Genomic DNA, 25,397 nt, shown 5'->3' on the forward strand with positions numbered 1-25,397 from the left:
ATCCATGAGTGGTTAAATTTTGGCATGTGGAGTACAGTTAATGAGCGGAGAAATGTGCGTGTACACGTAGCATTCATGTCGGCATCAGAGTAAATATTTCTGTATTTTCATTTGTGGGAATAGTACTTAGCTCATGAAATGTGCAAAAAGAAAAACCTTGTGAAATATATGGTGTATACAGAACTTTAACAGAGCACAGTTTTTGCTTTCTGTGTTTCAAATAGTGGGGTAACAATATATTCTTGAAAGGACTGTATTAAAGCGTGAAGACGGCATCAATTCACCTTCATCTCTTTTCATATCAAAAACAGATGAATATGTTTTTAGCTTGTCAAATCCTACAAAAAAAGGAAAAATATATAAATCACCAAAATATCTTGATTAAAGTGAAACTAATGCCTCCCAATTAAGTAAAAAAAACCACATGATTTCTGCTATGTGATCGGGGCTCTACACAAATCTATTGGAAACGGTGTCGGATATAAACACAAGTTCTATCAGGCAAGCTGCCCATGCATTGCATCTGTGATGAAATTCCAAGATAGGAGCGAAGAGGTAGGTCCAATCAAGTATAGAATATTGTCACTCACCAATACCTCGTATTCACAGTATTATTCTTTTTCTGTACATCTACTCATTTTTTTGTCTTCATATCTGAAAAAGGGAGAAATAGAAACAATATACATTGAACAACCTGACTGTTGGTGGGACACAGACCATTGAGAACAACGCCCTCTTGGCTGGTATTTCCCCCCGCTAGTCCACTCCCTTCAGTTGTTGCAAGGCCGCATGGATCCTGACGCTCAGTCTCTGCTCGAAATCATAATCCTTGTAGTTATCCTGTTGGAATACATGAAATTAATACAAGAAACAGAGGATGCACAATTGTCACTTTCCTGAAGTCCTGATGGTCATTTCTCATGAAAAACAGTGAAGTCTCTCACTTAAAGGGGATGGCTAGTAACTGATCAGTTGGAATCAGTGGAAATGCTCGGGGATGATTGTTCCAATCATTGTGGGATTCATTTAAGAGTACATTATATATCTATTGTTGTGTGAAAATTATTTGCTTCAGAATGGTCTCATATTCAAGTTATGTGCAGTTTAATGTTTCCAGGTTAGCATGCCTGTACAGTGACGGGGCATTAAACTGCACATTACTTGAATATGAGACCGTTCTGAAGGAAATAATTTTCATACAACAATAGATATATAATGTACTCTTAAATGAATCCCACAAGAATGGGAACAATCATCCCCCAGCATTCCAACTGATCAGTTACTAGCCATCCCCTTTAAAGGAAAAGTTCATCTTGATATACATGTGAATTGAGAGACTGCAGTAATAATAAGAACACATCAGTGAGAGTTTGAGGAAAATTGGACAATCCGTTCAGAAGATTTTCTATGCAGTCACAGCTGGATGGAAAAAAAAAACTACTACAGTTTATAATGTCACAAGTGTAGAAAGATATAAGGAAAATAAAAAGAGACTTCAATAAAAGTTTTTTTATTTATTTATTTCTTTTTTTAAAGTACAGATTCCCTTGACTTGATACTGGCATACCTTAATGGTTATATTATTCTCCCTGCTCTCCGAAAGAAGTATTTAAGTCAAGTGCTCTTTTATGATGCAAGAAAAGTGAAAATATGTTTGATTTTCCAAGTATTTTCTTATATCATTCTACGCATATGCACAAACATATGCACATACGCACAAACTGTAGTAGTCTTCTCATCCAGCACTAGCGGTACTGATACTTTAAAAATTCATAACTTTTGAATAGATTGTTTGATTTTCCCCAAACTATCACTGATGTGTTCCACTAATGTTGCTGTATTCTCTTAATCCACGTTGTATATCAAGATGAACTTGTCCTTTAGGTCGATCAAGCCGACAATAGGCCTACAATCAATACACTTTCTCCGCATACCATCATCCCAAAGTGGTGGCAATTCACGAGATCTGATCTCTTCTAACAGTTTCTCACTTTTATAGTGGCAAAGGCTTGCTGGGATATCTTGCCATTTTGCTGGAAATTGACCGTTTGCATCGTGTGTATGAGTACCAACGTTAGTTTTTTGACACAAAATAGTGATCTTAAACATTTTCTTTGCTCACCTTGGCTCGGAGTATCAGCGCCTTTCCTCGACTGGCCGTCTGTGGGTGGGGATGGAATGTTCCATTGTACGGGGTGGAATGTTCCATTGTGCAAACACCAGGGGTAGGAAAACAAAACAAAACAAAACAATGAAGAGAGACACAAGAATTTATTTTAAGATTACTGGGTGCCAATAAAAAAGCTTGGCAAGTTTAAGCTAAGTGTACGGGCACAAAGGAAGCTACAATGTGCCTATAACTCGCCAAAACACTACCCATCATGTTTGCTATGTATGGAACTACTGAACTCCTGAACTTTTGAGTTAGTCAATCATTCTGAACACTTAACATCCACAGCAAACAAGCTCTCTGAGTACATACGCACCAGGTAATTGCATTAAATATAAGAAATATATCAGCCACATTAGAAAATACAGGGCCTCTTTCATGCATTACTGTAAAACACGATATTTTCGCTGCATGAAATTTTCGCAAATGGGAGCCGACAGCCTTTTTTGCGGCATGAAATTTTCGCGAGTTGCCTCTGACATTCAATGTGTATAGTGTAGACAAGAACTTTCACATGAAGTTTAATTTCACAAATCTTGGCTCTTGCGAACTTTGCGAAATTAAAATGCACGCGAACATTCCTCGTTTTACAGTATATAAGACTTCAGAAAGTGCTGTCAAATCAAGACAGAAAGTGTCTGTAACCTACAATACAAGATTGGTGATAAATTGTATCCAGTCCAATAATCAAGAAACAAGCAAGCAATGCCAGAAATGGTGTAACCACTTGGCCCGAAGAAGTCCACAGGAGTGGACGAAAGCTAGCCAGCATGTCAGTAAAGGTTGGTAGAAGCCTGAATCTCCTATTGTATGATCTCCCCAACTTATGAAAGTTTTCTGCATCATTGTCTGTGATCTGTATAACTCTCTGGCAAACAAGAAAATGTCAGCAAGATCGCTCTGTTAACATACCGCTTGTCCACCAGCTAGCATGGCTCCTAGTTCGAAGCAGGCATAGGGGGCAGCATGCCCCTCTTGGTTCTTAGTCCCCGACAGTGCCATGCACTCCTCGAAACACTGGAGGTGAGAGGAGAAAAAACCCCAAAGCATTGTCATCAAAAAGACAAAGAAACATTACAATGTTACATAGCTAGGAATGGGAAAACTTGTTATGAAAAAAAGACATGATATTGATAATAAGCAATCATGTCCCGTGGCATAGTTGACTTCTACTGATGTGACAACAGGTCTTAAAATCAGACATGAATTCTGGAAATGCTTGTTCACAATATGTAATATACATTTCATCACCTCATCATCACCAACATCATCATTACAATCATCACCATCATTAGTATCGTTATCATTCCCATCATCACTATCACTACCAACATCATCATTGTCACCACCATTGCCATCACTATCATAATCATCATCATCACCAGCACCACCACCATCACCATCATCATCACTGCCGTCGCCATCGACCATAGGACCACCTTGGTATTCAGGAAAAATAGTCTCACATACTGACAACTCTCATTTGATTCTTTTCTCTGTTTTTTATTCTACCCTCCCCAAATCAAAGGAGCTTCCGTCCCCCCAAACTACAGCTCCAATTTCACCCCAGTCAAACTGACCTGCATAGCAATCTCCACGTTGCCAAGACAACGGTGGATGGCGCCTTTCAACAGGGCGATGAGAGCCTTCTGGGTCTTGTCGCTGTCTGCATTGTCACACTCTGGAGGAGCAAATGGATTAAAGAAAAAAACAATGTAAAGTCGATCTTGTCACATGAAATGTATGCAGGCCCAGGTCACCTAATGTGTATGTTCTTGTGTTGTTACGTTGTTTGTTTTTTCTCCTTTGCTTTCAGTGGGGAAGGGAGGGGCAAAACATCCCAAACCAAGACCAAATGTATGATTTGAGAAGCTGTTGCGGATCAGGCCAAAGACTATAATTATGAGATTCCTGATTTGAGTTCCTTGGCTGCAGCAGTTGTGCCCCTTGGCAATGTAATGTATCCCCAGTCCTACACAAGGGAATTAACTCTTTATGTGCCAGGGTGTAAACTCCCTGCGTGCCACATTATTCTGAGACCGCAACGTAAGCATGCTTTGGGTAGACATTCCATCTTTCAAATCCATGTGACTTTTTTTTAGATTTTTTGTTACACTGGACATACAATGAGCAAATTTGTAGAGAAAGTACCAAACTTTTGAACAATAACAAACTGAAGACCATGAACCAGTATGCAAACATGCAATACATAACATAAATTATAACTATAAATGAAACATAGAAACTACAAAAGACCTGGGGTCTTGTCGGGACACCACTGTTCCTGCCTCCTCATGCAGCATTCCACCGGCACACACCTACCTTTCAGCATCCTCCTGAGCGCATCCTCCGAGCAGTCCGGCATGGCCTTCCAAAGGTAGAGCACCTCGATGGCCATCAGCCGCGACTGGGGGGCCGTCGGGGTCTTCTTCTTGAACTTGCCCGCCTTGCGGATGACGAACGACTCCAGCTGGTTGTTCTTCTTCTTGGCCAGCCCCGGCACCTCGCGGAAGAGCTCCTGGGCTGTTTCCACCTGACCGAGGGCGCCCTGGCAGACTTTTGGTTTTTGGAGGAGGGATGGGTAAAAGCATGTATTATTTCTCAGCAACATAATTATTTCCATTATGAAAGGGGTGGTATAGTATTGGTTCCCGTGAGGATACGCTTTTAACTCTTTGCAAGATACTTACAATTGTTGAAACCACTGTGTGAAATGCAAAAGAACATACAATTCTAAGAGGAGTTCAATAGTTTATTAAATGAAAATCGGTTTTGAAATGCCTGGGATATCCAAAAACAAAGTAAAACAGAGCGATCTCAATCAAAGATGGGTCCCATCTTTTTATCAGGATTGCTTTGTTTTTGACATCTCAGCCATTTCAAAACCAATTTTCATCAAATAAACTTCGAATTCCTCTTAGAACTATACCCTTTTCCATATTTCATTAGAGGTGTCTCATTATTTCAAAAGTCCCATCTCAACCAAAACTGTACTATCCCTTTGAGCTATAACATACAGGTGAACGCTCATAACTGATGGATGACCCTACTCAGCACTGTTGTCTTTGTAACAGTGTTGTTTTAATGAGGGATCCCTTCAAGGGAAATTCCATCCTCCATGTTGCTTTGAATGAAAACAGAAAAATCAGAAGTAAAACAATAAAAATTTGGGTAAAGACCTGATGCATAAAAAAAGTTATGACCTGTAAAAGTTCAGAGAGTAAGACAAATTGGAACCCTCTGCAACAGAAGTAAAAGAAAGTGATTGTCCAAATGAAGCATCATAAAATGCTTTAAAGGACAAGTTCACATTCATATGCACGTGGATTAAGTGAATGCAGCAATATCATTGGAACACATGAGTGAAAGTTTGGGGAAAATTGGATAATCTGTTAGAAAGTTATGAATTTTTAAATTATCTGTGCAGTCACTGCTGGATGAGAAGACTACTACAGAGTATGATGTCACATGCGTATAAGGAAAATATAAAGAGAATTTCACAAAATTCTATATTTTGAAAAAAGTGCACATTTCAGTGTTTCATTGATTTCGCTGCATTCATGAAATCAATAAATATTTTTGGGGAAACTTCACCTTAAAGAGGCAAGGTATCTTTATGACATGTACCACGTCTGATAATACTCACTGGCGGTGAGGAAAGCGTAGTAGCTCTGTGCCCATCTCGATTCATCCTTCAACCTACATCACAGCAAAAGAAGATATCACATAACCATGGTCAATCATAGAGCAAAGGAATCCCTGAAAAAAAAAAAAAAAAAAAAACAAGATGGAGAAAAATTGCTAATACAGCAAGACCTCGATTATCCAGATTCTCTGGTATGCGGATATTGACAGGCTGACATTTTTTGTGTCTTTTCATGTATTTTCAGTGCCAAATCTCACTCAAAAAGAACACAAGTTCAACCATTATCGTGCGAATACACTATATGACATATTTAAATCACAGCAAACTGCAACATTTCACGTCAGTTTGTGAGACGATGTCAATGACTGGTGCCGGGCTTGTCACTGGCGCTGAGTGCTCAGCAGTGGTTACAGTATGATGCAGCTGCAGTATTTGACGAGTCGCAATATCGATTTCATTGTCATTCACTATCAATCAAACAAACAAGACATGAAGGCATATGAAGGAATATTTTACTTATATTTTGCTTTATATTTGTATCATACAAAGTTTGAAACGTGATAATGACATGCAGATAATCATAACATTAGCAAATTTGTGATAACATGTGTATACCCCTAGCATGATATGCTGGAAAGTGATAACTGTATTTGAGCATATCTCTCTTATCCAGCCAAATCAATTATCCAAAGGCCCGCCGGTCGAGATGTGGCCAGATAATCAAGGTCAGACTGTATCTCAATTTTGATTTTGTTATACACAGCCAAATTTTGACAGTACATAGAATTTATTCTCATAGGTAAAACAAACTTTAAAACTTTGAGTTGGTGAACCCAAATGATTATTTTCTTCCATTACAGAGAATCCTACTCTGTGACTTTTTGTGGGGATTGAGCTGGGCAGTCACAATTTCTGAAGGATATTGATTCTGTTTTCTTACTTGATTTACGAGTTTTTCTATTTCTGAGTAATAAGTTTTGTTTTGATTTCTCTTATTTCTGAGATTTTTTATTTCTGAGTAATAAGTTTTGTTTTGATTTCTCTTATTTCTGAGATTTTTTCTTTCTGCGATTTACTGTTTTTGTATTTGATTCCGCGAAGTGTGTTGTGCATATATATATATATATATATTTTTAATTTTTTTTCCTCTCATCTTTTTGTTTCATTGTAATGATTATTGTGTATGTATTATCTTTATATACGTTGATTGTACCACTACGTTTTTCTGTTTATCATACGGACTTGCTGAAAAACAGCCTAACGACTGAGTGAAAGTATTTTACCTTGTGTTTAAATAAAACAAACAAACAAACAAACAAACAAACATATGATGAAACTCACCTGGCGAATGCCAGCAGACTCTCCTCCCAGTTGAGCCGCATCAAGTTACACCAGCCCAGCTCGTAGAGACAGATCAGCTGGATCTCACGCTGCTCCGAACACGCCTCCAACGCTGCCTCATACGTCTTCAGAGCAAGGTCTAGGTTTCCCTGGTTACACAAGTGTAATATTCAAACATAGATATACCAAGACACATATATAACTGAACAGTGGTGTATATACGGTCAAACTTGTCTATAGTGGCCACCCAAGGGAAATGACAAAAGTGGCCACTATAGACAGGTGGCCAATATAGACAGGTTGCTGGCCATTTTGAACTTCAATACTTGCATCGTATAATAGCATAAAATCTCACATTATTCTTTTAAAAAAATCCCAGAAAATAAGTTTGCATGAGCAGCTATAATATGGGGATTTTTTTTTTTTTTTTTTTTTTTTTTTTACAATTTACTTCAATTTGAATTTTCTTTTAGCCTACTTAACTTCTGTTCTTTTCATAGAACTCAGTAGAATTCACGCAATGAATGTAAAAGCTAATGAATTCATGGCTGATTTAACGGTTTACATAGTGAAATTTTTGTGGAGGCTATAAGCAGTTAGATATTCACCACGGTATACAAAATGAGTGGCTACTGGCTGCATTAGGCAGGTGACCACTTTATAAAGTATATTATACAGCCAGCTCGTGAGCCAGTTTCTTTTTTCAAAGTTAATTATGCACTTCAATTGTTTTCAAAGCAACATAATATGTATTTTCAGTGTTGTTGTTGTTGTTGTTTTTTTTTAATGTAAAGCGCCTTGAGCATTTAATCAGAGTGGAGAATGGCGCTGTAGAAATTGTATGCACTATTATTATGTATTATACTGTACAAGCTTGTCCTACATAACAATTCATAGAATTCATATATTTTCAAATAAAGAATGAAATTGTGCAGAGCAGGTGACAAGAATGGCCCATATATTCACATAGTGTGTGTACACTCACTATAAAAGGAAGTATTTATTTACTGCTTTGTATTGAATGCATTAACAAACTTTCTATTAACATTTATACCAAAAACTAAGCTTTAATGAACACTTTGTTGCTGTCAGGCAGATGTACTGGCAAGCATGATTCATAAGGATTACATGAATAACCAATGCATCACAGATGCTGATCTCTGTGAATTCTAAAACCAACACGCCTCTCAGCACAAATATTTTTCTTCTCATGCACAACATGGAACTTGTCATGCAAATGGCAGAATGTTGTTGAATCCCATGCGCACTCCCACAGCCGAGTGACAATCTGCGACGTGCACGAAAGCCCTGTAACGACAATCTGTCATGCGCATGACAAACTATGAACTGCCTTATAAATGGAAGCTAACCTGCAGCTTTTGCACCCTTCCCTCATAGAACATCACCAGAGCCGAGTTTGGGTACGCTGCTTTCCTCTCTTCCAAGATTTTCAGTGCCTCGTTGATGCACGATTCCTTGTTCTTACTGTCGATACCGAAAAATGGACGGACTACTGTGTGGTACCATAGTAGTGTTAACCTGCAAAGAAAAACAAAATAAAACAGAGTGTATCAAATGAGGTTATAAAATGGGTTCAAGAATGTAGCCATTCACAAGTGCTGAACTGAGTCACGTGTGAGTTCTTTATTTTCTTACTAACATGCACAGCCGTGCAAAAAAATGTCCGACGAAAAAGCACAACAGCACGACATGTTATCCAAAGGCACATTACATAAAAAGCATAACTCCATGCTCACTGACATCACCATGCATACTTTAGCAGTGCGCACTCAAGTAGTTGTTACAAGCACTTAGCGCTCTCTCAGAATCCTTCATTTCTGTAAACAATTTCCAGATCCTGTGGTTAGGAGTGTTTGGAATGAACATCTTTGGACATCTTGGTCTTCTGAGCACGTTGTACATGTAGTTGACTAGGTTTCACCCATAAAAGTATGTTGATAGAATGTCATTAATTTTCCACCCATTTTATAAAACGAATAATGCGCAGCTTTATGTTTGCTACATTACTGGAGATGCAGCTCACTCTATAGTATTCATGCAACATGCACTCAGCTGCGCACACACACACACACAACACTTCTCACATGGCAAGTGGAGCCTTCATGTCGGTGCTGTGGCTGGCCTCATCCAGGCACTTGAGGCCAAACTCCCGGTTGCCGTGGAAACCCAGGAGGTTGACGACCTTGAGGAGGCTGGGCGGCATCATGGAGATCACGAGCTGGAGGAGTCCGTAGCCAAAGGACACGCCCCCTTTCAGCCTGGCGAGGGAGTCCTCTGCCACCGCCACAAAGTCCTTCTGGGTGAGCGTGGTGTCGCTGGAGAGGTCAAGGGTCGCTGGCTCACCCTCGACCTCTGCCTCCACCGCCTCGCCGTTGGTTACCTCCGAATCAGGCTGAGCCTCTTCCACAGAGTCGTCCAGCAAGAGTTCCGGGCGATCGTCCATCTTCTGACCCCGTGCCTCGTAAATTGTCGCGATGTCACGATACACCTTCTCGTAGAGTTTGTAGCCTTTGCGTATAAGCCAACCACCCTTCAAATTAATCAAGCAATCAAAAATAACAAAACAAAAATTTAATGATAACAGGGACGCATTGTTATTGCAATCATCTCAATATCTAATTTACATGCATGCACAGATAATTGCAGCATCAAACAAAATGGCTTCGTGCTTGTCATGAGCAGTTTTGCAATGATAATGATAACACTGCTCTGCAGAAATTAATCGCATATTGTCAATAGTAATGGCCATAACTATAACAAAATTATATTTTGTGACATAGTAATTCATAGCCCTCATTTTTTTGCAGCAGCAAAAGCTGAAGTGAAACTACAGCCATGGATTAAAATTGTTCACAAGCATTCATATATATAGTACATGCAAATCAACTAGTCTGATGTGACTGTTGGTCATGAAAGTGAAAAAAAAAAGAAATTGCTGCAGTAATTGAATTACTCAAATGTTATTTACTCTCAATTTCATTGCATAAGTAATATTACATGCACATAGTTTCACAATCTTTCATCCCTCATTTGAGCAGTGTTATCCACTTCCTGGCCTTCGTTCACCAAGCCTTGTTCTCCGGATGCCCATTACACATGGAAATAGAAACCGGGCATTTTCCTCTATCACTCCTCGCCTATGGAACTCCTTCCTAACATTTCTCTGTGAAATTGATAATCTATCGCACTTCAGAGGTTCACTCAAGACTCACATTTTTCAACAGTGCCCCATTGCATAAAAGTTACTATTGTGGTAACTTTGCCATCCAATGGTAACTACCATGGTAATAATTCTAAACAGCCAATCAAAATCAAGAATTCCATGGAAGTTACCATTGGATGGCAAAGTTACAATAAAAGTAACTTTTATGCAATGGGGCCCAGATATTCAATAGCAAACTCTCTTGGAGGAGTCTGTGCCTTTGAATTTCCTTCTTTTAAATTAAACAGATACATGGTCCCATTACAAATGCTGTGAATCAGCAGCTGCAGCAGCAGCAACAACAACAAAAGAAATAACTGCAGTTGAATTTAGAGAATTAAAAAATATAGGGGTGGGGGAAATAGCCCCAGTAGCAAATTTGAGATTTCAGTGCTCAAAACAGCATGAAAAACAAAAAGTTCATAGCAGATTCAGCTTTGCAAATATTCAAAACTTGCTTGTCAATTGGCATATCTCATAATGGAAATAATCTCTGCATGGACATGGAATAACAACTCCCCATAAAAACAAAAAAACAAAAACAAATATTGGGTCAGAGACATATCAGCTCATTGATGAAAGCAGACTTAACAAACTGTAATAGTCAATGGAAAATGGACAACAAAAAGGGATCATAAAGTTTGAATATATATATATATATATATATATATATATATATATATATATATTTTTTTTTTTTTTTTTTTTTTTAATGAGTTCAACCTTGACTTCAAGGATGGCATTGTTAGACTTAACATGCATTCAAGGTTTGGGCAGAATTAATCAATACAACAGAAATGGCATGGCAAGTAGCAGCTAAGCAAAAGTGGGCATGTCTGTATGAAGAACACGACACCATGATATCAGTTTTAAGAACACAACATTAGTACTAGCAGAGAATGGTAGGTACTCAAAGGAGGATCTAACCAACTTGCAATCACTTGAAACCTGCCAACCAGCCTTGAGCCGCTACATAACACAAAAGCAAATCTGATGTATTTTAAGAAGCATATGCATTGCAGATGAATGCACAAGGTCTGAGCTTTTCAGGGCATTAAAGGCTAACAAGCAAAATTATTGTGCCCATGCCCACGTAAGCAGTGCGATAATCCATAGACAATGAGGGTTTACAGGAGTTCTGCAAGGAAGAGACTACAGAGTAGGTACAGTCACCACCACTTCATCGGGACAGCTTAAAAGTGAAAATTTTGCCCCATTTCAAACCTGATGAGGATGAGCTAATTTTGCTGCAACGCACATTTCTCACAGACATCTGCCCAAGTATAGTCGGGACTAGCCTTCAACAGGTTAAAAGCAATTATCCCAGTGAAGGGACTAGAAATGGAGTCATAAGAAGTGCAGTCCATACGTCCACCTTTCCACATCACACCATAACTTTAACACACTTGGATATCATTAACAAGCAACGACAATAGCTTTGAAATTTTGTTTTCCAACACCCATGCCTGCCGCCAAAAATTTGATCGGCTCCAATTTGTGAAAGTTTCATGAATATTTCTGGTTTTACATTACACCGTGATATCTTCTTGTTGAATACCGACAGGTGTTCCCATATACCCGAGTCCCCACAAAGAGGAAGGCGACTGTACCTTCAGGAAGCCGGTGACCTCGTTCCGCGAGAAGATGAGCATGGCCATGTAGAGCTGGCAGTCCGCCGAGAGGATGCGCCGCTGCAGGCGCTCCTCGATGCTCAGCTTGGCCCCGCCCGACTCCTTCTTCAGCAGCTTCTGCTTCAGCGACTTCATGAAGCCGTCGTGGTGCGAGTTGCACAGCTTGTCCGTCTCCTTGATGGCCTCCATCGCGCCGTCCAGCTTGTCGTCCTCATACGTCATAAGCGCATTCTGAAGAGAGGACAAAATTTTGCTAGCAATCACCATGCATTTTCGTTATAAATAACGAACACTGATATAACTAAATTCCTGTCCCAACAAAGTAAAACGTCAAGTCAACAAATTATCGTCTGTACATCTTTAAATAGTCTACTTTTAAGCAATAACAAAATTTTGACATAACCCAAAAAAAATGAAAAATCTCCAGTCCCAAGGACTTTGTTATAACAGGAATGCATTGTACTGTTAAAACTAGAAATGATTGCATTTGCACAGTTTGTGAGGCGCCAAGATTCACAAAAGTTTTTGTCTACTCAATGCAGTGAATGCAAGGGGGCAATTCGTGAAAGTTTCGTGTTATGCAAAAGGTCGTTGGCTCCAATTGGTGAAAGTTTCGTGCCACAAATGTTTCTGGTCTTTCAGTAGTCCCTGGATGAATGATTACCAATAGGCCAATTCATACACAGATAACCTTCTTGGCAGAGGTAAATGTTTAAATATGTATGTGAATATGTTGACAAATTTTCTATAAGATCTGGCACCAGTGAAGAGCTTCGAACATACACGATTGTAAGACTTCTGTAGGCAAGGGTGGGAAACTAGCCCTAAATCCATCCAGGAAAACTCACCATAAAACTGACAAAACTGGATCCAGCACTCATAAGAGGACTGTAATACCTGTAAAATACAAACAAACAAAAAAACATCATCACAAACTTAAATCAGAATGCATACATGATATAGACAGACTACAGCCGTTAGAAAACTATGTCAAGATGTCACGTTTCGCATACGAGACTTTTGAAAACCGTTTTATAGATGGGCCCTTTCATTTTCAATGTCAGCATCCATTCTTATATTATGGCACCGACATTTCATCACCTTTACATGATGTGTTAAGCTTCCTTCTTAATTGTCCTCCCCCCTGCTTCATATTTCAAAACTGATCTCTTCTAACTTTTGGAAACACAGCCAATTATGTAAGAAAATTGAGTTCATTGAATGGTAACTTGTACCAATTACCAATCAACAAAGCAGGAGCCCCTGCATTAGTCAATGATGTACAGACTACATCCATAAGATCTACAACTGTCTAACTGCATGGTAGATCTACACATTGAAGAATGTTTTCTTTATGCACTGTTGCAATGACAACAGTCCCATATTGTACTTGTAGGGCCTTGGCATACAGGTAAAATCAATACTTTAAGGTGTTAACGTAATTTGACCTCTATGATATTGTCAACAACATTCTAAATCTCATAACTTGCTTACAATTTAACTTAGTTAACGGTTCCGTTAACCCATAGGAACTGCTAATTTTGCTACGGCACACATTTCCCATAGACACCTGCCCAAGTATACTCGCCACTCGACTGCAACAAGTTTTAAGAAATGTTTGTGGATTTTAACTCCTTCATACCTGCCAATCTGAACAAACAAAGAAAAAAGAATTAAAAATCTGAACTTAAGAAGTTTCATAAATTTCATTTACTTTCCTATTGACAGATATTTCTAAAAAATCAGAACACACTGAAATTTATGCGTTTTCTTTCAGTGAAAAATCATAATATTCAGATCAAAACTGAACAGTTGGCAGGTATGCTCCTTTAAATTTACATCAAATTTCTTTAAAATACTAATACTGAATATTAAAATTTTCTTTGGCAGTTTCATACCTGTATTTGGTGAAGATTTCCATGGCTTCTTTGAAGCCATTGTTGAGCAGGAGGTTGATGCCTTCCAGCGACAACTTCACATCGTCCACCACTTCTGGAGCAGCCACGACCTCGGCTGCAGCCATGACTATGCACTTTTTCTCCAGAAGCTTTATCTATTGCTGCCAAGTAGTACTGTAGACGTAAACCTGCAGATGGCGGCACCACATCATCAATACCATAGAGTACTGTATTTATGGGTAAACTCGGCCAAACAGGTAGGCCTAAACTCGGCCCCTATACGACGTACGACTCCATTACAAGGGGCCAAGTTTACACATAAATACAGTACCGGTACAGTTAATTTACTTCTCCACTACCTGTACCGTTCTACTAGACTATACTGTCACTGTAAATTTATACAGCAAATATTTTGTGAGGTTAATTAATTTTCACAATTTTTCACGAATTTAAAAACACACAAAAATATCAACTCTGATCCCGATTCCTGGTATGAACTTGATGTGCACGTATACATTTCTCCGTTCAGTCCTTTCTACTCGACGATCGCTAATTTAAGCACTTGCAAAATTGTCGGGAAGTCCTGATTTGCAAAAATTTAGACTTGCCAAATATATGGTGTACAGTACCAGTAACAGTATAGAACCTACAGTAAACTTTACTTGAGGGTAGTTCGATCTACCTGCAGTATAACAACAGTATTTGTCAAGTAAACTTATTGCCAACATATCAAACCCTACCACTCGAGATTCACATTTCACTTTGCCAGAGAGCCACACTGGAATTGGAATAACTGCTCCTCTCAGACTGGCACTGGGTTAATAAACATCAAAACATGATTGTGATGTAAAATTTATATGCATACATGTTAACACTAACGTTACAGTTTATAACCCATATTAAGAGCATAACCATGAATTTAGGGCTCTATCTTATATCTCTTTTAGATTATTATATCAATTAGATCTATATTCAATACTAGGGCCGTTCAGTGAATCACCCACACATTAACACGAAAAGACGGTGAATGGACAATTGAATTAATTGGTAGGCACTACATTACTACAAACGTATAAAATCTGAAGGTTGGTCTCTCCTCGATCCTCCAACCTACCTCCCGCGGTATCCCGCGATCTCGTGATGATTTATGATCATCACAATCATAAAGGAGTGTGGAGTGTTAAAATCTAGAAAAATATCATTACTGAGTGTCTACACTCTATACTTACTCGATTATTCTCTAACGGAACTGTTGACAAGAGCGCATATAACTGGAGATTGGGAACGTAAACAAATGTAGAGTCATGTAACACAACTCGACATCATTTGCCCGGTATTTAGGCCTACTAGTCCCAAGCACTGTTTATAGTGTCAGCTCAATGATGATGCAGCAATGGGGTCGGGCTAACTCGGCCCACGGGACATCTCGTCCCACCCGTCGAGGGTGGGCCGAGTTGTCCCACTCGTTGGTATCGATAGTGATCGTGAGCGCTCGTCTGTCTTTGAGTTTATTTCGTCTTTATGACGTCTTTTCTAACCGTAATTTTCATGGAATTGTGCTCAGTGGTTTCTGTAAAGAATATTTGCCAACTTTTGGGGGATACAACGACGTAAAAATGAAATTTCAGACGTTTTTATCGCGGTTCGCGATCCCCATAGGTTCACGTTCATTTCGCGCGGTGGGCTAACTCGGCCCAGCTAAGTTTTAGCTGCTGTTTTGTCAGTAAATCTCCGTAAAAATATCAATTTTATCATGTATGAAGGTGTATTCAGGGTTCCTTCAACTAATTTCATCTTCGAGGGAATTTAATTTTGCACATGTTTGGTGAAATGTTGGATATTTGTTCGCATGATTTCATCTTCGCCGTATCCGCACCGCACCGGTCTCGCCACCAGCAGCTCGCTCACGCATCTATCACTGTGGTAGAGCTGAGCCGAGCAGCGCCATGCCAATGCCCACTCTCGGCGAGGCACGGGGCGGCGCGGGGCACCCGCGCGAACGGCACAGAGGGAGCAGCCAGCCACTCCGTACCCGTATCCCCAGTAGAGAAGAAATCAAATTATGTAGCAGATCATTCGATGTGAACTACATGAAGGTCATTATATGCATTTGATTTTAACTGTCAAATGTTTTGTTGTTGCTGTTGTTGTTGCTGATTTTATGTATAGATCTGCGTTCTACTCAAAAGTTATTTCTGTCCAATTTGTGTTACCTTTTTTAATAAAAACAAACAAGCAAAAGTCAAGGGGTGAGTCTGTTTATGGGCATTACCGTGGAAATTAATAAATTGTTTGATATCCAGTGGTCAGTTATTTGACCTGTAGATATGGATGGTTTGGTTGAATGGTTGATATCATGAAACCGGTAATGAAATGTAGTGCTAGCTAGATTGGCCTTGTTTATGATTGTAGGGCTTACCTTTTGTGTGTACTTTCAAAAATAAAAAGGAATTGTTTTTGTTTTGATGACATTGCCATTTTTGCCATGGGTTATACCCTAATTCAAGAGAAAAATCCTCTGCCACCTGTACCTGCACGATAATGGCCAACCGTCAAGTTCTTTTTCTTTTTTGTAATTTCCTTTTTATATATGTACTGTATATACAGTGTAAATCTCTCTCTCTCCCTCTACTGTATCTATGTTATGTATACTGTGATGATCTATTGAACCAAACTTGGACTTAAACATATCTTAATCTTTTCCATGCCTTATCCCTATTATATGTGTTAATCTTTTACATTTTTATTTATTTGTACAAAACAAGGCTGATTATAAAATTCTCAAATCCCTGCTTGTCCTGCACTCATACTGTTGAATTCATGCACATTATTTTTTTTTTTTTTTAAACAAGCAGCAAAGATGAATAGCTTCTCAAATGGTCTTCCTTCTCAAGCGCGGTACTCAAAGTGTTACATAATTTGCAGTCATGCAGGGTCACAAAAGAAACATTACAACATGCACTGGTAGGCATCCGTAAGGTCACGCATATAAGCTCTCATCTTCCTTCACAAAAGAATCTGTTGTTTTGTGGCCATTGCATCCTTTCGACTGTTGCCCTGCCTGCCCTTGATTACAATGTACCGGTACTGCTCTTTCCAAGACTGCAAGATCACAGCAAATGTTGAATAATATTAATGTGAGCATGTAAAGTATGTTTTGTTTTGTTTTGTTTTGTCATTTTAACATCTATTACTTTATTATTTCCTCTCTATTTTTTTTTCTTGAATAACAGAACATTCTCATTTGACTTTTTTAATTATCACATTACCAAGTATCATCTGTGTACAAAGCTTTCTTTCCACAACTGCATTGTAAAGTTCTGTATTTTTTAATGATTCTTCGTCTGGCTCTATAGATCGCCTACTGCCAATATTTCCACTTCCTTTCCCCGTCTCTCTTTCACTCTTCCATCAACCCATTCTTTTCTTATGCGTGATCAATGTGTTTGTCAAGTGTCAAATGAGATTTGATTTGAAACACTGCATACTTCATGTGAATTGCACACCAGTATTTTTTTTTCCGAATTCATATTTACATAGAACAACTAGTGTGTGCATATCTACACTGATGTTCAATGTAGACAAATTTGATATCTTTAATAAAAAAGAAAGTCTCAAGTAGCGCTGTACTATGGATTAAAAAACATATGTGACAAAAACATCATTTTTTTTTTAGAGTCATCACACTTCATCATCAGTGAATAGTGTGCATTCATAAAATGTGAATTCAATTCCACCACATTTTATAGTGTGTTATAACGGTAATAACAACTTTTGTTCCTGTGACCTTGTAACAATTGCTCTGGTGTATCATTTTCTCCAAGCACTTGGGATCAAGGTTAGGATTGTGATAGGAGTAGGGTTAGAGTAATGCTCCTTCGTAGAATTTTTGTTTGGTTTAGCATGCAGAATTTCAAGTGAACAATTGTTGCAGGAGCAAATGTCATGGAACCATTATGACACTGACTTCAGTCCTACTTCAGTTAAGAGGTCTACTTCAGTCGATAGTTTGCTTTCTTCTAGATTTTCACCTCTTGACCTACCAGTAAAACATACATGTAGTTTACCAGATAGTTGCCAATTGATGAACTCTGCCCCAGGTGAGGTGCATCGCAGGAAATGAGATTATTGTACATATGTCAATCCAGATACACTTCATGAAATGTTGCATTATTGTAACACTCATTTCGGTGTCCAACATTATGCTCAGTCACTCCGCTAAACTAGACAATGTCCTCTCAAAACTGAATATTCACTATAGCTGTAGGGGCTGAAGAAAGCAGATCTGTTCTCGGTCAGTTCCTGTGGTAGACTCTTTCTTAATTCTACCCACTTACTTTTTCCAGGGTAGTTAATTTACATATTAAAATCATAAGACAGACAAATCAACCAAAAACAAAAGGAGGAAAGTAGTTTCACCCGAGGACCGAAGGAACCGATGGAAAATAAAGGTAGGGCCTACAGGTGATCACAAGGTGAAGTTGAACATGAATGGAAACAGATCAAAAGAGTTTGAGGATGTAGGTGTGGAGGTGAGTGGAGAGAATTAGGTTGTGTGGAAAACTAAATGTGGATAATTCATTAGGGGTATGTCTGAAAAGTAAACTACAAATATGGAAAGCTACACAAAACAACAACAACAAACCAAAGCTACACAAAAAATTAGTTTCTGGTCACATTAATGCTCTGACATTATTGTTAGGTGTTTTGTTGATCTTTTTTGTATTTATTGGTTTTCCACTGATTGCAATACAGTATAAGACAAATAACCATAAATCAAAATGATTACAAATAGTCAAAATAAGAATTACAGTAAAGATTTTAAAAAAAGAGCAGCTTACAAGATTGAGGCATGGCCATGGAGACTTTGCAAAACATATAAGGGACTGAAAGGATATCCAAAGCACACCAGAGACAGCCCCACAAACCAACAGGAACTTACTCCATAGCTACACAGTGTAGAAGCCAGATCCCATTATAAAGTTGGAGGTACCGGGTACACATCAGTGTTTTGTTGATTTTTGCTCTATGAATTTGCACATGGATAGCTATGTAAACATTAGTCCTGCATGCTTCAAGTCATAAACATAATTTACATAAACTTAACATATCTAAATTAACTAATAGGACCAATATCCAACATAAGGATGCATATCACCTTCCATGTACCCGAAACAATTTACACAAAAAACAATAAAACAAAACAAAACAAAAAATCCATTGTGTATTATGTTCACCATGGGCCTAGTTATTGGAATGAACTTCCCAATATGTTGCACTGCACCACCTTCTTTCAAACATACTCTTACAGTCTTAGGCTGCGTTCACATAGGAGTATACTATTCGCGTATACGGTGCTCGTTTTCGAGGGCACACAAATATAGCTTGAATCGAACGACAGGATTTCCCAACACCGGTTCACATAAGAGGGCACTATTCGAAAATGCCGAATAGCATGGAATAGTATAGTGGGAATCGTGCTTGTTCGATTTTCGAACAGCGTATACCATTTCTCGTTTATGAAATGATGACGATTTTGGTCTCGATTTGCCCTTTAGCAAAAATAAGCATGTAGACTGACATTCTGATGCAGTTTAGAAATTTTTAATAAGATTGCTGGGATGGTTGTGTATGAGGAAGAAATCCGGATGGTGCAGGTGATGGTGTACTGGGTCGACTTGACGGCGCATAGCGAATAGCGAATAGCGAATACCGTATACTGAATACTTCTATGTGAACGCAGCCTAAGGCTGCGTTCACATAGAAGTATTCGCTATTCGGGCACCGAGTACACCATCACCCGCACCGTCAACTCACCATCCCATGCAGTGAGGATTTCTTCCTCCTACATCCCAGCAAATCTTATTAACAATTTCTAAACTGCATCAGAATGTCAGTCTACATGCTTATTTTTGCTAAAGGGCAAATCCAGACCAAAAGTGTCATTATTTCATAAACGAGAGACGGTATACGCTGCAAGAAAATCGAACAAGCTCGATTCCCACTTTGCTATACTTTTCGCAGCTATTCGGTACTTTCGAATAGTGCCCTCCTATGTGAACTGGTGTGAGGAAATCCTATCGTTCGATTCAAGCTATTCGCGTACCCTCGAAAAACGAGCCCGAATACCCGAATAGTATACTTCTATGTGAACGCAGCCTTAAAGCAACAACTTATTAGCAGCTACGGCACGCAAGTGCATACCGGGTACCTGGTAGTAAACTTGTTGCTTTTTTTCCTTGTCTATTCTTCTACTCCGAAGGGATCCTAACCAGGAATGCAGGTATTGATCAGCCTGCCTGTTACATTCCACAAGTCCTTCATTATTGTACCTGATTTCAGAATTCTTGTACGTGGCAGCTTGCCGGTTACCATGATCACACAGTCTGGTTCTCAGTAGGAGCCCTGCTGGAATGTGACTCCTGATGAGCTTATTCTCCATGTATAAGTTGCAGCTGAACAAACTTGCTGGTATGTATAGGCCCCATCATATTTCTAGTACCATTAGCCCAATTCTAAACTCACCTTTGACTTCATGCTGAGACAGACTACTGTACATTTCTATTTTGTCTGTACTATTTTCATGAGAAATATGAAAATACATGTAAATTGAAATTGAAATTGAGAGTAACAGGAATGGAAGAGACCAACTACAATGTAAAAACCCAACTCACTATGACTACAAATGAAAATAAACTAAAAATAAAAGGTGTCAACAAGCTGAGGTGAGAACTTATTTCTTCTTTTTCTATGTCACTGTCGAACATCCCAATGTAGTGGCCGACTGGACAAGGGAAGTTAAGTTCGGACTACCGAACTTAATATGGAATGTTAAACAAAAGAGTAGGTGTGGTGTGAAAGGGATGAAAACATGAAAGGGAAAGGAATGAGGGCGATAAAAAGAAACAGCATACAGGTCAATGAGAATGTGTGTCAACCTATGAACCTATACAATTACAAACTGAACAAAATATAATGATCTGAGATTGAAAAGAATGAAATAGCCAAGAAGCTCAACAAATTCAAGTTTGCTGTCTTACCGTGGGCCTACATAATAGCAGGCCATCATAATACAATTTTAGGCGCAGGTAAGAAAAAATGTGAAATATTAGCAAATGTTAAGCTTTGTCGAAAGTTATCGGTGTTACAAAAAAAAAAAAAAATCCCACTTTTGATCTTTAATGCAATGTAGTTCCAAAACTAGTACTACATTACAATCTCAGAGCTTACCTGGTCATATTTTCCCCTACCAGGCCCTACTACTACTTGCAGTATCCATCCTGCACAAGTCTGCATGCAATTCAATACCACAGAGTTTACTGGTCTATCCTGCCAGAGAAGTAATACCTGGTACTTGGGCGTAAAAGAAAGAAAGAACATACATGTACTAATGTAAAATTAATTTCAGGGCCAATAGTATTCATTGTTAGCAAGGTGCAGTCTATATGACAATTCAATGATAAAGTGATAAGTTAGGTTGCTACATAGATGTACTTCGATCACAATGTAATTTACTATTGCTTTATCTGCTGCTTTCGTTACAAGGTTATGTATTCCATTCATTTCAGTACTGGTATAACAGTATTTCTTCAAATTCATGAAATTCTTCCGTCGAGATGTTTTTTAATGCAAGTGATTGACAAATTGCCCTACATCGATGTAATAATTATCTCTAAATCATCATATTTACATAAACATTTATATCGATGTACGTGTAGGGCAATCTGTCAATCATTCCAGCAGTAACAACAGTATTTCTGTTTTTATAGTACATTGAATGAATATCACTTTGAAAACAGACTTCACCATAGTACTAGTAAATCATTTCAGACACAAAAAAGTGACATTTTCACATATTAAAACTCGTATTATTTCACAAATGTTACATATTCGTAAATTAAGGAGCAGTGTCCCAACATAGCGAATAGTGTCATCCGAGTCACGTGATAATTGCCAACAATACCGCATGCATCCAAATCGTTATTTTATGTGTGTGTTGTGTGTGTGTGTGTTTTGTTTTGTTTTTAATTCAGTATCAATCATTAATAATAATAACGCTGATGCTGGGGGATAGACAGAAAAACAGCAAAATGACAACTGCAAACTGCATGAGGTTGGAATACATATTGAGTCATCCTGGAAAAAAAATATCAGAAAAAAATAAAAGACCGACAAAAAAAAAAAAAAAAAAACAGAAAAAAAAAAGAGCCCAGCCTTTAGCAGAAACCCTTGCCCTTTCACCTTGGCATTGGCTGGCGGTAGCACACCAGCTCAGCCCAATTCACGCGACGTTGCAGCAAAACACAGTTGAGTTGAAACAAGTTGCTCCCTCTCTAGCTCTCACTTGCTTCTCAGCTCAAAGTTCAAGACAATGGATAGGAAAATGCCAACTGACTACTGCATAGAATTTAGTACTCACGCGAGAAAATTGGGAAGTGCAGCAAATGACGCCTTTTCCTCCAATTTCAACCACCGCCCGTATCCGTAGCGACGTTTACGGAGTGGCTGGCTGCTCCCTCTGTGCAGTTCGCACGGGTGCCCCGCGCCGCCCCGTGCCTCGCCGAGAGTGGGCATGGGCATGGCGCTGCTCAGCTCTGCCACAGTGATGCGTGAGCGAGCTGCTGGTGGCGAGACCGGTGCGGCGCGGATACGGCAAAGATGAAATCATGCGAACAAATATCCAACATTTCACCAAACATGTGCAAAATTAAATTCCCTCGAAGATGAAATTAGTTGAAGGAACCCTGAATACACCTTCATACATGATAAAATTGATATTTTTACGGAGATTTACTGACAAAACAACAGCTAAAACTTAGCTGGGCCGAGTTAGCCCACCGCGCAAAATGAACGTTAACCTATGGGGATCGCGAACCGCGATAAAAACGTCTGAAATTTCATTTTTACGTCGTTGTATCCCCCAAAAGTTGGCAAATATTCCTTACAGAAACCACTGAGCACAATTCCATAAAAGTTACGGTTAAAAAAGACGTCACAAAGACAAAATAACCTCAAACACAGACAAGCGCTCACGATCACTATCGATACCAACGGGTGGGACAACTCGGCCCACCCTCAACGGGTGGGACGAGTTGTCCCGTGGGCCGAGTTAGCCCGGATCCGCAGCAATACGTACGTAAGCGCATCCAACCAACAATGCAATGTCCCCTACTTGTGGATTACGTCCGAAACACGAATGACGGCGAGTGGGACTAGGGATAGGGTCTACAAGGTTCACCAATGAGGTGACGCCAAAGAGAACCTTTTTGGGTGACGCAACAAGATCTTTACCGGAGTACGCGGAGTCTAGTACACCCATTGTAAATCTGAAGAAGACATAGGCCTAACAATAATAAGGATTCTATGCAGAGCAATTGATTGATTGATTGATTGATTGATTGATTGATTGATTGATTGATTGATTGATTGATTGATTGATTGATTGATTGATTGATTGATTGATTGATTGATTGATTGATTGATTGATTGATCGATCATAATTTTTGTGGATTTATATCCCATCTAGAACAAAAAATGAAACAACACTTTCGACTGATCGGGAGTATTCAAGAAATGTTCAGGTATTTTTCTGACAAACATTTATAAGCTATTGAAATAATACTGATATCTCCTTATAGGCTTTACGGCAAAAATTTTATATGGTAGGATGTTTTGTGATAAAACTGACCTACACTACACATATGCATCAAAAGTGATATCTTGAACATTTTTAAAATCACTGCTCCAAAAGGTAAACAGGACCTTTATTGTCATATATTTCATGAAACGGACCCCCGCTCTGTTGGTATTATAGGCCGGCCTTTAGGTGTTAAATTTCAAGCTACGATTTGCTATCAAGATCGATTCTCTCACAATAGGTGTAAAATTGTCGGAAAACGCAGTCTTATCACATAGGGCCTATGGCTGTCCTGGTGACGTATAGGCAATAGCTTTCAGAACATATTAGTAATATGTTTTCCATAATTATTATTCTTGTCACATATAGTGCCAGACCCAGGGGTGCAAGTGTGACAAGAATGTGCCAGACCCAGGGGTGTGGTATGACAAGAGTGTAGACCCAGGGGGGTGTGACAAGAGTACGCCAGACCCACTGGTGTTTTTTATGGGGGGGGGGGGGGTGGTTGGGTGGGAGGGAGAGGATCAGGGCCGGCGCAGTGTTTTCAAAAGTGTGGGGCCCACTTCCGGGTTTCATGAGCTAAGCAAAAAAAAAGGTCCTCAGCTCATCTCTCCCCGTCCACTTCCGGGTTTCTTCAGCTGACAAGCAAAAAAAAAAAAAGGGGGGGGGGGCCTCGGCTCATTCTCTCCCCTCCCATTTCCGGGTGTTATAAAAAAAAAGGTCTTCAGAGAAAACACATAACCTTACCGCCGCCATACATCAGATCTCTATCTATTTCTATTTTAGTGCCACTTACGTACTTCCGGGTTGAAAAAAGTGTGGGGGCCCAAAGTGATTACACCTTATGTATTCCTTTGTATGGTGCACAAAAAGTGTGGCCCCCACGGCTGCGCCGGCCTTGAGGATGGGGCAAAAGCCGTGCAGAGTCTTTCAGACCAAGGGGATTGGTAGGAGAGTGGGCCAGACCTAGGGTTTCGTTGTGAAAAAAAAAAAAAACAACAACAACATACACACCCCTTAAAGATTGTAGGCCTTTTAATAGTGCCAAGAACATGTCCAATATTTGGGATGGGGGACTCGCATGCAAGGATTCTATTTTATTTCTAGAATATTTTCGGGTGCACGCTTCGGGTGGGATTTCTTGAAAACGTTCACTAAAAAATGATAAGACGTTGGTTATTCATTCAAGTTACAGAAAAAAAAAAACCCTGAAAAACCCACTAGATTCTTTAATTATTGGTGACGGATCAAAAGGAAAACGGAAGTTCTGTTCAAGGAGCCCCAGCTCGCCAGAAGCGTTGGCGTTCAAACCCGGTGATATATCAGTGCTTAAACGACGTGTATAATCATGCGTATTGTTCATGCATGATTAACAGCACATCGTGGCTGTGTCCTCATTCAAATTGACAAGTGTACACCATAGGGCCTATTCATAAATGAATATTAATTATCTTATGCCACGCTGTGCGAGCGATCTTATGCGCGATATCGGGCTTAGTGATCATTGTATTGGCGCCACCTATATAACGACATTATTCCATCTCTGTTGATCACGAACAATCCATGTTTCTTCAGCGCCTGGCCCGCCTATATGAAATGATTCCCATGATAGGCGTTTTCACATCAGCCCGATAAAAATCCAAGCTCGAGATATTTTTTTGCGATCGCAAATTAGCGCGCTATTTCATTTCCTATTCACATCAGCCCGAATATTATCAAATAGCGCGCTAGTTCGCATTAATTATCCTGCTATTTCGGAAATTTCCCGCACTGAACTCGAGAAATTTTCTCGATCAATTAGCGCGCTAATTTGTATTCACATTATGAAATAGCGCGCTATTTCGTGATCGG

At 39.3% G+C, this 25,397-nt stretch overlaps 1 protein-coding gene and 1 long non-coding RNA gene across 2 annotated transcripts; both read right to left on the reverse strand.

Moving 5' to 3' along the window:
- Positions 1-448: 448 nt before the first annotated feature.
- Positions 449-14,034, reverse strand: LOC140239960 (tetratricopeptide repeat protein 39C-like). The gene is made up of 12 exons (XM_072319774.1): positions 13,910-14,034; positions 12,860-12,908; positions 11,991-12,242; positions 9,263-9,708; positions 8,528-8,696; positions 7,158-7,306; positions 5,817-5,869; positions 4,493-4,726; positions 3,751-3,851; positions 3,083-3,187; positions 2,123-2,161; positions 449-840 (listed from the first exon to the last, which is right to left on the reverse strand). Exons 1-12 carry the CDS (start codon positions 14,032-14,034, stop codon positions 757-759), a joined length of 1,806 nt encoding a protein of 601 aa, XP_072175875.1. The 3' UTR covers positions 449-756.
- Positions 14,035-20,294: 6,260 nt separating this feature from the next.
- Positions 20,295-22,419, reverse strand: LOC140240199 (uncharacterized). Its single transcript, XR_011902022.1, has 3 exons — positions 22,329-22,419; positions 21,140-21,262; positions 20,295-20,314 (listed from the first exon to the last, which is right to left on the reverse strand). It is a non-coding gene; the product is annotated as an uncharacterized lncRNA (long non-coding RNA).
- Positions 22,420-25,397: the final 2,978 nt, after the last annotated feature.

Source organism: Diadema setosum, chromosome 16, assembly GCF_964275005.1.
Source record: "Diadema setosum chromosome 16, eeDiaSeto1, whole genome shotgun sequence".
Taxonomy (NCBI): Eukaryota; Metazoa; Echinodermata; class Echinoidea; order Diadematoida; family Diadematidae; genus Diadema; species Diadema setosum.

Bases quoted from the DNA above. Each gene is read 5' to 3' on its own strand.
- LOC140239960 (XM_072319774.1), bottom strand. From the start codon at position 14,034: ATGGCTGCAGCCGAGGTCGTGGCTGCTCCAGAAGTGGTGGACGATGTG. The intron at 5,870-7,157 runs GTGAGTTTCATC...GCTGTGATGTAG, and splicing joins AGTCTGCTGGCATTCGCCAG to GTTGAAGGATGAATCGAGAT. The intron at 4,727-5,816 runs GTGAGTATTATC...AAAAACCAAAAG, and splicing joins CTACGCTTTCCTCACCGCCA to TCTGCCAGGGCGCCCTCGGT.